Genomic DNA, 15,086 nt, shown 5'->3' on the forward strand with positions numbered 1-15,086 from the left:
ACCGGTTAAACGATCTGCAGCTTCATAGCAGCCACATTCTCTATGAGAGAACATTTTTATGCCTAAGGTGTACAATTTCTGAGACAGTATTTTGTAAGATAATAGGTAATTCCAGAGGTCTTGAAGCTCTGTTTTTTCTGCTTTGGTTAAGTAGGCTGTAACATATCGTGCAACTGCAGTGGAATTGTCTGCAATGTACTGCACATCTATGTTTGCATTCCATAATAGGGCAATTATTGCAATGTAATCATTGATATATTTTGCTTCATCTGTTCTTTTTATGTAATATGTGTTCTTAGGTGATTTACCTTTAACACTATGTCTAACTGAAGACATGAAGTTGTTCACTTCATCTGTTTCTGTAACTGGTCTAGGGAAACCAAAGCTGCATTTGGTGTGGTATTTCCTTTTGTTTTTGTATTTGCGACGACAATATTTCCAACATTGGTTTCTTTGAAATTGTACAATTTGTGCATGAAGATCACTATTTGTTGCTTCTGATGGAATTTCACAAGTGACATATTTTTTGATAAACTTTAAAACAGTGTCATCACTGTCTTGACCAAATTTAGCTGCATCTTTAATCCATTAAAGCATGTGGATATGTGGTGCTCCTCTGGCTTGGTATTCTTTTCTCCAAAAGAAGTGTTGCACTTCTCCAAGGGTAGTAACAGTTTTATTACAAATAAAGTAGCATAGCAATGAAGCGATGATGGAAATATCTTGAAACATTAACAGGATCTGGAGAGCAAAGTGCTCCAGTATATCTATGTTTGTTTTGTTTTTGTTTGATATGCATAGAAAATCATGTAAATCTTCCCATGCATATTCTACACAACTTAATGTAACAAACCAAGAGGGTGGGCCAAGGTTTCTTATCATACATAGTATATCTCCGTGACATCGGAACCAGTACTCTTTAGTACCACGCATGTTTGCTAACAGATTTGTAATGCTTGATTGTAAAACCTAATCTTTTTCTTGCACTTTTTGTAGTAGCTGACATATTTTGAAAGTGGGTTCCTGATTTCAATGTGTGTGCAACTCCGTAACATAGAGTTGCTAGTTCACTTTCAAAGAGTAGGTGGAATATGCATTCCACATTTTGTCTAAATCTGGGATCTTCAGAATACATTCGTAATGAGCAGTATTCTGATACTGTTATCTGAATGGGTCTATTATTGTACCTTCCTCCTTTCCCAGTAGGAGAGAGTTGAGGAAAAGCATGTGCTTCTGTACTTTTTTCCCATATGCTGATTGGTGATCCTTTGGTTTGTCGCATTTGGTACATTTCTAGTGCATCATCTATGGTATCACTAGAGTGTAATGGATGAATCGTATAATGGTCTTAAATATTGGATACTGTAGCAGGATCTAGAAGTTCAAATTGACCAGTTTCTGGTGACTCTTGAATTATTTCAGTTGTTTCCCTCAGGTTTTCTTCAATATTAATTTCTTTGTAGTATTCATTATTGTCTTTTAGATATTGTAAGGCTTGTCTAACTTTATGTAAGTCTACGAGTTGTTGCCAATTTTTTTTGTCTTTTTTAGGTACACCATTTACTAAGACAATTAAAGATTGCTCTATTGGACGCTGCATTCCCAGAGTGTGCACATTTTCTTTTAGATCTAATGGTAAATAAACTACTTTGCCACAAATGCCTTTCACTAATTCAGAGGGAGGCAATTTTGCTGTGTTTGGTTGAAGGCGTATTATTTCTTGAAATGGATGCACTGTTTGAATTATGATGCTCTCATATAAATTGAGTTGTTGCAGGGGTTTTGGTAGTGGGAATAATTCCAAGTTATTTGTGATAGCACTTGAAGGAGTTTGGTTGTTGTCAAGTTGTGTAGTGCGGTAACTGCAAAGTATTAAGGGGCCAGTTATTTCGTATTTGTTTTCTGCTATAATATAGAGAGCTAATTCAAACCATTTGGAATCTTCATTGTCTTTTATTTTCTATGTTACGTCTATAGTTTTTGTTTTACTTTTATATAAAGCTCTGCAGCAACACACACACACATGGTTTGGTACTTCAGAGGATGTACTTTTAAATTTTAGTATTTCTTTTTTGTATGTGTGTAGTAGAAGGTTGCCATCTGTACAATTGTTGCTAGTCTGTTATAAAGCTATTGCATTTTGTAGTGGCTTTCACTTCCAAAATATTTTCTCTGGATATACTCTATTTCTTTGTGTAGGTCTTTGGCATGTAGAAGATTGTTATTTAAATGGGCTAATGCTAAAGCAGGACCTTTAGCATAGTACAGTTTATAGACTATATTTTGTATAGTTGAATGATGTGTTGATATCATTTTGATATGATGGAAGGTGCTTTTTCAAATAGGTCCTGAAATGCAGGCTAATGAATGTCCTTGTAGTCCTGTGTATTTGCGCACTGGACAGGTATCCATATTTTGTAGCAGTTTCATTTTTATTTTGTCTTTGCCTTTCACATACTGATTGAGGAACTGGCGTAAAGATTTGAAATATTTTTTGGCAATGTTACACATTGACGTGCATGGCCCTTTGTATACTGGATGTTCTGGTTCAGTCGAATGAAGAGGTGATACTGAGTTTTCTGGGGATATTTTTGTAAGCAGTATTTCTTGTTGCATTGTGGTATTAAGTTTTTCATAACCTCGTCCACTGCTATGTATGGCAATTGTGTTTGTTTGCTTTTGTTTGTATGCTTCTTCATTGAAATATGGTTCTGTGCTTGTGGTGTGACTCCATTAACCTCCACAGATATTTAAAAAGTTATTTTTGTTTGCATTCCGTTTATTGAGAAGTCTTTTTTGTAGTTTAGTAGATAGTTTTGTTAGTGGTTTCATTCTGTTTAACACTAAAATAAATAACTTCCTTTTGAGAAGGATTGCACTGTCTATCAAAGATTCTAAGATAAATTTTCTACGGTAGGTTTTAAGGGTTGTGCATGATTTGTCTCCTGTTTTTATAAGATTCTGAAGGACTCTGTGGCGGAACGTTTTTGCTAAAATACTTTTTTTTGTATGGTTACCTGCACTACATCAAGATTTATAGGAGCAGTGTTATCAGTAGTGGTAGCTGAATTCTTGTTAATCACTTTCTGTTTCGTTTTACATTTTGATAGAGGAGGCAAAGTTTCTGTACTGGAAGCTTGTTTTGTTTCACTTAATGACTGTATTAGCTGTTTTGTTTGAACTTTTTGTACAAATTCTGCCAGAGATGGATGCTTATTTTGGACACTTTTATTGTCATTTGCTCTATTTCTGCGTTCTTTCTACAGACTTGCTTTTTGGTAGGCATTCTTTGGGGTCTGTTGGGAAAAAAAGAAGGTATGGGTTGGGCTGTTCTGCAATGTATGTGTGCTGTGTGCATGAGTGTCTGAGTATGATGGTAAGGATTATGTGGTGGTGTGATTGTGCATTGGGCAGCTACAATTAGTTGGGAAGGCTATTCTTCTATTTGTGTGTTACTATACTGTGGTTCAGATGACAGTAGAAAGTGAGCTAGCGGTGAGGAGAAGCACTAATAGTAAATCTAGTGGTATAAAATTAAAACAGTTCTTTGTTTTGTAATACCAACAATCTAGGGGCTGAGTTATGTTATTTGTGTTCCGAAAAACGGGGATTTGTGTGCCATTCTGCCTGCTAATCCCTGTTTAATAAATGGGGATTTGTGGGCAGAATGATGCACAAATCTCTGTTTTTTTGGTGCACAAATTACATGAATCAACCGCACAGTATGTTTGAGTAACAGTAACAATATTATCTTAGTATTGTACTTGCTCTTTTTTTGTGGATTGAGCAGGTTTTTTCTGAGTTGTTGTTTGTAGTTCGGATGCTGCTGCTTTTCAGGAGAGTGGTCTTCACTGCAATTGTAAACGAAAGAAGTTAGTAATTTTGTATTTTTATTGCACTGATGTTAATTTAGACATTGATTTTTATGTTTTTGTAGTAGTATTCTTGTTTGATATCTGAACATAGTGTATGCATACAGTTTCATTTGACAATATGCAGCCTTTATATTTTATTTACAATATATTAGTTCAACATGCTTTGCAAATGAGTAGAAGAATACTAAGTGTATAAAACTCACTTGGTCTTTTAAAGCTGTGTTATAGAATGTTAGGAGAAAGAAGAAATAATGATATATTTATTTTGCAATTTTTATAAGGTAAATGGCAGAAACTGTATAGAAAAGCATGGAATATATGAATTTGTGAAGGTGTGGGTAATAAAGCAGAAGGATGTGATTTACAGGGAGTGGTGTTATTGCAGCTGGGAGCTTTTCAATGATAGTGTTTTTCTGTGTGTGTGTCTGAAGATGCATGACCTTTTCCTGGCTGTGTGTAATTTTATAATACACTACTAAGTGTTTTTCCACAATTATACTGTTATTTCTCCCATCTTCTAATATTATAATTTTTTTAGGTGTGTGTGTAAAAATAAAATTAGATGGCAGACAGTTTTGGAAGTGACAGTTGATTATAGCAGATGGGAAAACTTACAGTAAGTTCATTTTATAGGTTATACAGGTTAAGTGGCATTACTCTGTTTATATGCATTCTTAAGAGTTGTACATGTACCGTTAATAAAATATGCATACCTGTAGTTTGTATTCAAGCATGTGGATATGCATGCAGCTGTAAGTAGAAATATTGGAGACTTGTACAGTAATTTTTGTAGTAGGTGCTTTCCAATGATATGAGACTTGTACTCAGAGTGATGAACAGTACATTTGAAGTGCTGAACTCTGATGGTGTAGTTAGATGTAGAGGTCTTAGATGTGATTGGTGGATGGTTCTGTGTCTGCTTAGCTGTATCCAATGAGGGAATGGCAGAGAGAGTGAAGTGGAAAGGGTAGAAGGGCTGTCCAAGAGTTACGCAGTCCGCGGACACCGCGGCTGTCCACGGACAGGACGTGCCACATCCAGGGTTTTCCAGCAATGGCAATGGGACTGTAAGGATCAGCCAATCAGATGTTGAGGTTGTAGATTTGTGTTGAAAGAGACTGAGTGTAGTGAAGATGGCAGAGCTGGAGAAAGTCAGGGTGTTGGTGCTTGGAGATATGTTTGTGCATGGTTTACAGCAGTATGCTCAATGCAGGCATGTGGCAAACAATTTTGATGTTAAAGGAGTGGAGGTGGTGTGGAGCACTGTGCCTGATTGCAATGTACAGGGAATTGTACAACTTTGTGAAGATATGGACAGGATGAACAGTCCCCATGTGGTAGTTTTGCATTATGGTGCTTTCCATTTGGGCTATGTTACTGACCCTACTTTGTTGGCAGATTTGGAACACTGGTTCAAGCAGTAATGAACATACTTCCGAATGCCAAAGTATTTTTTTCTGGATTAGTACCTAGGGCACTATGGGACAATAATTCTGTTTTTTCTCCTCAGCAAAACATTGCTAGGTGTGCAATCAACCGAGGCATGTGTGCTTTCATGCTTAGGGCTGGTATGTTCTTCTGTAATAATGAGATTAGTGATTCCAGTAATGCAGTTTATTTTAAAGAAGATGATATTTCCTTATCTTTTATGGGAAATGCCATGCTGTTTTGGAATGTAAGGGTTGCTTTGGAGAAGGTTATGTGAAGATTTTAGGAGTAAAGTAAGAAAGTAAAATATGTCTGCGGACATGGCGGTAGTCCGCAGACACCGCTTATTACATACAGGGATTTTTGGGTGGAGAGGCATGCAAATGAGAATGAGCAAAGCAAGGGATTGGTCGGTAAAGTTTACTGGGTGTATTGTGTAAGAAGAGAGTTTGTCAGAAAGTCTTTTTCCTGAGAGAACAACAGATACCTATGGCTGTGTGTTTCAGAAAACAGATTATCTGGATTTTGGGAGAATCATGGATACATTGGTTGGAGGTGCATGCAGAACGCTGTGGAGTAGATGCAGATCTTGGATTCCCTCATGTGGAAGTGTACTGGCATGGAGTGCGTGGAATGAAGGGGCTGTACTTGGTATCTCTCTGTGCTAGAATGGAGACAGAGCATCATCCAGACATAAATATAATTAATTGTGAAGGGAACAGTTTAGTACATGTGTCTGGAATTTCATTGCAATTTGCATTGAAAAAAGGACTTGGGAGGTCATGGACATATTTCCAAATTCCCAAGTAATTTTTTCTCGTATTGCGCAGAGACAAATGTGGCTGCGTTCTTCTTCATTTGGTGCACAAATGGAGAAAGCAAGGCGCAATGTCAATTAGGCTGTTTTTGCCTTTCTAAGAGATGTTGGCATGTCCTCTTTTCACAATGAAAATATTATGTTTCGTAGCACATACATTTTTCGCAGAGATGGAGTCCATCTTACTTATGCTGGCAATCAGATTTTTCTGAGAAATGTACAAAATGCATTGCGACCTTTTTTGGAATTACAGCCATCCATTTTGCAGTAGGTGTTGAACATTTCAAGTTTTTCAAACACAAAAAACACCACCAAAAGCCTCTTTTGAGAGCCACCACTTCCTCCCAGAGAAAAGTGCAATGGTTTTGCTAGGGCAGCACCCCAAAATTTTAGATGTCCGCAAACTGTCCGTGGACTTTTAAAAAATGCACAAGAAATGTGAAAGGCAGCTCTGAAAAGAGCCTTTTTTTGGGGTGGTTTTGTTGTTTTATATTTCTTTTGGTTTTTTACACACGACACACTAGGAGAGGAGGGGAAAGGAAGGTAAGGAAGGGACACCAACCACGGGCATAAGAAAGGGCAGCTGGAGAGAGGAAGATGTAGGGTGGGCCTTACTTAGATAGGTAGCAGGTCTTCTGGTGCTCTGTGACCGCAGTCTCGAAAGCACTTCGAAGACTCTCCCCCCTGCAGAGTACTGCATTGCAGTACATACACAATATTGTGACCCTCGAAAGTTAAGGGTCAACAGCATCGTGAATGGCCTCTGAGGCAGCTGGAGGGATGCGTTCTCCCACAGTAGTGTCTCTTGTGGTGAGAGGAACGGAAACAGAGGATGTGGTAGAGGAACTCAACCTACTACATTGTTGTACAACCTTGCGAATGGCCCCACCGTCGAACGACCTTAGGTGTCGCTTCATAGATGTCATACCAAAGCTGTACAAACCAGGCCTCCCACGACTCAGCACCATTTTGCACTGGTTGCAGGTTATCTTGTTTGCACGTGCTTTTGGTACATCACCATGAATGGTAAATAACCGCCACACCCAAGACTCACACCGAGTGCTGGTAGTAGGGACTTCCACTACCTCATTCTCTTCATCCTCCTCTACATCCTCACGCCTGTTCCCCTCTTCAGGCCCTTGGGGAGGTGGTAGTGGTGGAGGGGGTGTGGGTGGTGCTGAGGCAGATGTAGCACCAGGTGGACGAACAGCAGCCATGGATGCCATCAGGTTTCAGCAAAGGCAGCTCAGCAAAAGAAGGTTAACTTCAATAGTAGGAAGACACAATAAAGATTAGCTCTGGGGTGTGGCCTTTTATAGGGGTGCTGGTGCACACTTCGTGGACACCCGCGCTGCCCGCGGACAGATCGAACACCCCAAAAAGGCTCAAAAAGTTCCAAAAAGTATGCAGAAAGTCAGGGTCATTGTCTGGGACATGTGCAGTGGTGAAATTTTATTGTAAAATACTTTGGATTGTCTGAAAAAGTACTTTTAAAATGTTCGGGGACCCGGACAGTGTCCGCAATTCAGGACACACGCTCAGCGTGGGTGCGGTCACATGATGACTTTACGAACACGTCTGTGAAGGGAAAGGGTGTCCGCAGGACACCAAAGGCACAGGAATGGTTGTGCGCGTGCGCGCAGGTTTTCTACAGACAGTGTTCGGGTCCTGAAACTAATTAAATGTGCGACACAAGTGAGATGGACATTTACAGACAGGCGCGATGTTCGTAGGACTTATGGGTGTGGTGCGCATGTACGTAGATGTTCTACAGACAGCACGGACAGGTATAGTGTACTTAGGACAACTCCATTTTGTTTAATTTCGGACATCCCGGACACCGAGTGTGTTCTAAGAACAGTTCCATTTTGCTTGCGTACAGTACGGACAGGCAGAGAGTCCTCAGGACACCCCCATTTTGGTTAATTACAGACATCCCGGACACTGTGGGTGTTCTAAGAAGAGTTTAATCTTGCCTGCAGACAATACGGACAGTACGGACAGGTATAGTGTCCGTAGGACTCCCCATTTTTGGATAATTACTGACATCACGGACACCGCGCGTGTTATAAGAACAGTTCAATTTTGCTTGCGTGCAGTACGGACAGGCATAATGTCCTTAGGACACCCCCATTTTGGTTAATTACAGACATCCGGACACCGCGCGTGTTCTAAGAACAGTTTCATCTTGCCTGCGGTGTAAACAAAAGAGGAACTCCAACACTTCGGGAACTCAATGGAGCACAAAACTAACCTTTAACAAGAGGGTGTTCCTGAAGGGATTTTGTCCCCCTCTATTGTATAATTGAAAGAATTTCCTTTCTATTTGTAGATTGGTCCATATTTGTTTACTTATTTGTTTAAATACAGTTGATGTCTGTAGCCAACAAGTGGCTACATTTGTTGTCTCATTTCAAATAATACATATTCTCATATTTTTGTACATATCTTCTCAATGGTTTTTGAGGTTTATCTGATTGTGCCTGTGTGGTTGTAGGTAACCAATCACCAAACAGCTTACACTGGATGAAGAATCCTGGTGGAACTGGACGATGAGCAGAGACAACACTTGTGTATAGGCACATTACAAATGCCATATCATATCATAACACATCTCTAAACATTGGTACAGCAAAATTCTTACAGAGCCTGGCACTTGAAGAAAAAGTCCAAACTGATTTCACATGGAGAAAAACACTAAAAAGACTGACCGGAAAAGCACAAGATTGACTAACATCATTGCCTAATTTGTACAAATTGTCAAAGTCACAATTAAACACAAATAAACAAAAAAAAAAGAATGATGATGTTTGGTTGAAATATTCGTTATCCTTTTCTGTTCTTTATTTGGATAGCACTATTTTAACTTGGCGAACCGTTTTTTATATTAATTATGACTGTTTTAAATCCTGGATACCTGGCGTTTGAATAATAATGCATTTTACAGATATGATCATGTTGATGTAATGAATTTGCAATTTTGTGTTTTGTGTTTTCATATTGTATTGAAGTTGACTTTTTAAATTTTATTGTAAAGGTTGGATGTACAAATGTAACTATACAAATTAACAAGGGGGTCCTGGGAGTCCCTCTGCCAGACATTAGTCCTGGTTACAAGAGACTCATCCAGAGTCCTTAGCTCACTATCTTTCACAGAGAAGAAATATCCCAAACATATCAGTCTTTGTCCTGCCCTGGGGCAGTCCTTCACCGAAATGCTAGGCAATTCTCCTCTGAACAAGAGTACCAACAGAAACCCCAGACACGTGTTTTTCGGTCTGGTTGGACCTCATCAGTAGGGTGGATCTGTGCCTCTCTAAGAATAGTGAGCAAGGGGTCCAAGTCTGGATTCCCCTAATAACTTAGGGTGAGACCCAAAGTTACTTAAATATGCACATTAACAAGGGGGGTCCTGGGAGTCCCTCTGCCAGACATTAGTCCTGGTTACGAGAGACTCATACAGAGTCTTTAGCTCACTATCTTTCACAGAGAAGAAATATCCCAAACATATCAGTCTTTGTCCTGCCCTGGGGCAGTCCAGCACCAGACACGTGTTTCGGTCTGGTTGGACCTCATCAGTAGGGTGGATCTGTTCCTCTCTAAGAATAGTGAGGAAGGGGTCCACGTCTGGATTCCCCTAGTAACTTAGGGTGAGACCCAAAGTTACTTAAATATGCAAATTAACAAGGGGGATCCTGGGAGTCCCTCTGCCAGACATTAGTCCTGGTTCCAAGAGACTCATCCAGAGTCTTTAGCTCACTATCTTTCACAGAGAAGAAATATCCCAAACATATCAGTCTTTGTCCTGCCCTGGGGCAGTCCAGCACCAAAATGCTAGGCAATTCTCCTCTGAACAAGAGTACCAACAGCAACCCCGGACGTGTTTCGGTCTGGTTGGACCTCATCAGTAGGGTGGATCTGTGCCTTTCTAGGAATAGTGAGCAAGGGGTCCACGCCTGGATTCCCCTAGTAACTTAGGGTGAGATCCAAAGTTACTTAAATATGCAAATTAACAAGGGGGGTCCTGGGAGTCCTCTGCCAGACATTAGTCCTGGTTATGAGACACATCCGGAGTCTTTAGCTCACTATCTTTCACAGAGAAGAAATATCCCAAACATATCAGTCTTTGTCCTGCCCTGGGGCAGTCCAGCACCGAAATGCTAGGCAATTCTCCTCTGAACAAGAGTACCAACAGAAACCACAGACACTTGTTTTGGTCTGGTTGGACCTTATCAGCAGGGTGGATCTGTGCCTCTGTAAGAATAGTGACCAAGGGGTCCACGTCTGGATTCCCCTAGTAATTTAGGGTGATACCCAAAGTTACTTAAATATGCAAATTAACAAGGGGGTTCCTGGGAGTCCCTCTGCCAGACATTCGTTTCTGTGAAAGATAGTGAGCTAAAGACTCTGGGCAAGTCTCTTGTAACCAGGACTAATGTCTGGCAGAGGGACTCCCAGGACCCCCATTGGTAATTTGCAAATATAACTATATACAATTAAATAATAAATCATTAAATACATAAATTATCCTTCTTTTATACCACAATGATCACTTACTAGGTATAAGGATGCATTCTTTCGTAGCCATATCTGTGTACTTCATCTAGTGTGAACATTCACATACAGAAATGTGGTGACCGCTATTTAAAACACAGCAACATCAAGTTATTTTGATACTAGATTGCTTGTAATAGGTGCTACAAGTTTGAGGGTTAGATTCCTTTTAATTTATTTCAGACAATTGCTCTTATTGCTGAGACCAGTGTCGGTTGTTGTGACCCCCCTATGTGTAAAATATATAAGAGCAAAAAGTTAGTGACCTGGAGCCTGAGTGAAAGATCTCATTTACTGAGGATAGCAGGGACATTTAGCAAGTTTATCGGAAGTAGGTCGGGAGGTAGGAATGCAGCACCAAATGCATCATCCATTATTTTGATCAGCTGGAAGTTGCATAGGTGCCTGTGTTTCTAGTTGTAGACACTAAAAAAAGACTTCTTGTGCATGGGAATGATAGATGTGGAAGGCTGGCTGACCGGCCAGACTTCTCTGGGTGCACTATTTTTGGAATTACACTACCAGTTGAAAAATGATGTCTTAAATATTTGTACTTGCTATATACCACATTCCTAAAACAAAATATGCATATATATGATAGCTCGTTATTTTTGTTCTGCTACCATGTGAAACAGTCCAATGTCATAACTCTGCGGTTGACAATAAGAAAGGATCACTTGCTACTCCACTACTTTGATTAGTCATTTGTAATTTGTAATTGGTGATTTATAACCCAAATCCACAATAGGATTTGAACATGTGTGGGAGTTGGAATATCACTGTGCCAGCCTGGCAACCACAAGAAGTTCCGGAGGAGAATATTAGTTGTGCATTTTGTGGAAGTAAATGCAGAAAAGGCATATGCAGCCATTAAATTGTATAACTGTACAGCTCCCAGCCCATGGCAATCACCTCCCCAAACACTGTGTGATGTGCTGATCGTCAGTTGATATTTATCCGTTCAACCAAAGAGTCTCGCGAAATGTAGGGACAGTCCATCCCTAGACACCCATGCTCTTGGTTCTGACTTGTGGCTCTCTTCTAAAATGGTTGTGTCTCTCCGGTTGTCATTTCACAGGCCCCAGTCTTTTCTGGGGTCTCCAACAGTTCTAGACTCATCCATTACTTATTAGTTGTAAATACTTTGGCCTCTACTCTAGCGCAGGCTTGGCCTTCTCTGCGATTTGGGGCTCCATTTGCAGAATATCTGGCCTTCTTTGATCAGACCTGCTTCATCAGCTCTCTTTTGTGGAGTTTGCAGCTTGAGGCCCTCTTTCACTATAAATAGCATTTGGGGTCTTTTTTACTGTACCTTCAATTCACGAGAAAGTTGTCTGACCTCTCATAGTATCTGAATTAGATAGAATGCTAACCCCTTGTGCCATGTGCTGCTAGATGTGGAATTGTTCCATATCTGTGGAATAGACAGAAACCTAAACCCCTTTGTTTTGTGTACCCAGATGTGTAATTACGCAGTCAGTGAATTAGACAGGATTCTATATGACTATACCATGTGTCATGTGTACCTCATAGTGAAATTGCTAAGAGTCCTTGAATTCAACTGAATTCTAAACCCCATGTCATGTGCAGCAAGATGTGGAATTGCTCATAGTACGTGTCAGACTTTACCAGCCACCTTCAGATACTGGGGCACAACCAGAGAGCCGGTTAAGCAGTATTCCTGCTCTGCTGGATTGATACGTGTGTTAACAGTTGTCAAAGGAGCATGACTGTTGGCTCTAAGATGACGAAAACTTCCATCAACCTTACCAGTGTCTGCCCTTATCAGCAGATTCCCGAACCGAACACCCTGGCAGGATTCAATAAATGTACAGGTTTCCAATTCTAGGTCCACTAGAGCAGGGCTTTTCAAAGGGTTGGTCGAAATCAGTGACAAAATGGTCGTTAGGGAAATATTATACCACAATAGTCGAGCGTCTCCTAAAGGGCAGCACAGCCGAGAAAGAGAAGGCGATACAGTGGACTGGCCCACCGCTGCATGCTGCTGTAGCCTAGGCCTTCATTTACTCGACCAAGGAGCTTTATGCACTTGTGATCCCAATGTGTAGTGACTGAATATGCTTCCACATAGAGAAAATAACAAGAATTGTATGTTTGTCTATTTTAGATGTTCCTGTTATTTTAAAAGGTGGACAATGTACCTTTTCTGATGGAAAGACCCGGTGTTCTTGCACTGCCAAGGGCAATCCCCTCCCGTCCATCAAGTGGAAATTTGCAGACAGCGCCCTGGTCAGTGATGGTGACCTGAACAAAACATCTTCCACCAATGGCGAGAACATCATCAGCATCCTAGAAGGAGGACCAACTGTGAAATTCATGAATGTCTCCTGCTCTGCATCAAATCTGCATGGTTCTGTAGAAGAATATTTGCAACTCCCCATTGAAGGTTAGTATTCCTGAGTTTAAGCGGGGCATGAAGCACACGCCTGCATCAGAATATGAAAGTTCTTAGCAACTTTCAGAAACACAAGACAAGTGACAACCTGGATGTCCGTCACCTACTTTCTTTTGTCCATAGAAAGTTATTTTTCTCTTAGACCCAGGCGTGAAGAAGGCAGGGGTGGACTGGGAACCAAAAGAAGCCCTGGAAATTATTCTCAGAATTCCTCTGAGAAAATTTGGAAATACCACACAAAAGAGGCCCGGGGTGAAGAGGCCTAACGGGAAATTTCCAGAGTTCGCTATAGGCCAGTCCACCCCTGCAAGAAGGCACAGAACTATCCCATGTAAGTAGAACACAAGACCCATTTTGGGCCTTTAATAAATTCATACTTTATTGTGAGCACTATTTTTCAGAGTTTTGCACTGGAAAAGTCAAGGTGCTTGTCTGAAAAACATACACATTCAAAAAAGAAATGTAGAAGAAAAGTGGTCAGTAAAAGATGATGGAATCTCCCATGAACTAATTATTCCAGTGAATGATAATATTACCAATATTATTAGCATTGTTATTGTCAATATCAATACAAATAATGCAAAAAATATTGATTATTAACAATATTATTATTGATCGGTTCATGTTTTCTGAAGTGTTGCACACTGGCTAAAGAGTCCACTTTGAAAAGCTTTTAATATTAACAATATTGTTATTATTCTTCAGCATGGGGTCTGGCATGGATTCACATGCTCATGAATATTCCCTGAGAGGCTGGGAAACCTTAAAATAAAAGACAATTTTACTTTCACTTACAAACTGTATTTCTCCTTTAAACCAATCACTGTCCTCTGGGTCATACTGCCCCATCCAATGACAGTCCTCACCCTAGGCCACTCCTCTGGCAGCCATCTTCAGATTTTTACTGAACGCTTCAGTGTTGGGAGTCCTCGAGTTTGAGCTTTGAGCTACTTTTAATATTTTCATGTTTTTTGACAGAAAAAGGTTCTATTTTTGTTCCAAAGGAACCTGTGTGCTCTTTTCTCCATCTGCCGACAGCAGGGATCCGTTGTCAGTGAATTTCAGCGCCCCTCAAGGGCAAAGATCGTCGAAGATTATAGAAGGCGATCAGGGCTACTTCGCGTCCTCAGACCATGAAGTATGAGAAGGAGGGAAGGTCCCTCTCCGAGCCCTGCACCAAATGCGGTCTACAGAATCTGTTTATAGAAGACAAGCACCTGCAATGCCTCTACTGCCTGCATCGAGACCACAAGCAGGTGGAGTGTGAGATACGCCTCTGGTTCTCTAGGAAGACAATGAGGGACAGGCACAGTATACTGACAGTATGGCTTAATGCAAAGGCCTCTGGCCCGTGCTCCAAGCAGGGTAATGCCTCACCTAGGACTGGCCAGTCTGAGGAGCGGTCTTCTAAATCCTTTGAGGGCGCCTCATCCGTGGGGGCCCAAACCAAGGTCAAGAACTGCAAGTCTGGGTTTGCTGCGGAAGTGGGCCTCAAGGTGGATAGGCCACAATTGACTTCACCCTCGGCCTCCATTGCCGGCCGGCAATCAAGCTCCTCCTCGAAAAGGAAATCATATACCCCAGCTAAATTGCGTGAGAAATCAGAGAAGCTGCGGACAGAGAAGAAAAAGGCAAACAGTCTACGCAGGCCTAATCGGCACAGGCTAAGACTTCGTCAGCGACAGAGTTGGCAACTGCTACTACCATGACGGCTAAGGGCATTGACCCTGCGAAGGTAGACCCTGCAGCGCAAAAAGTATCCCTGCCCCAAGGTGCAACACCACAGCAGTGACTTTGGCAAAGTCAGCTGGCACGCCAGAAGGGAGGAAACTGGTTCAGGCCCCAGTTCAAGACCCTCAGTGGGGGAAAAGTGTGGGGCGACAAGGCCCTGAAACAGCCCTTTCAGACCGTGGCCCAAGCCACAGAGGTCTCGTCCACAGACAACGAAGACCAGGAGTCCTTACACACGGTCCACAACAACGTTGAAGAGGATGAC

General features: G+C 41.1%; 1 protein-coding gene across 2 annotated transcripts in view; it reads left to right on the top strand.

Annotated features, from left to right (window-relative positions):
- LOC138450152 (myelin-associated glycoprotein-like) overlaps positions 1-15,086 on the top strand; it is a 912,268-nt gene that overhangs the window by 593,021 nt on the left and 304,161 nt on the right. For both annotated transcript variants that reach the window (XM_069604820.1, XM_069604821.1), the window contains one exon: positions 12,803-13,081. In XM_069604820.1, the coding sequence (XP_069460921.1) occupies positions 12,803-13,081 (279 nt within the window). The remainder of the gene's footprint in view (positions 1-12,802; positions 13,082-15,086) is intronic.

This window comes from Ambystoma mexicanum, chromosome 1p, assembly GCF_040938575.1.
Source record: "Ambystoma mexicanum isolate Mex_15411 chromosome 1p, UKY_AmexF1_1, whole genome shotgun sequence".
Taxonomy (NCBI): Eukaryota; Metazoa; Chordata; class Amphibia; order Caudata; family Ambystomatidae; genus Ambystoma; species Ambystoma mexicanum.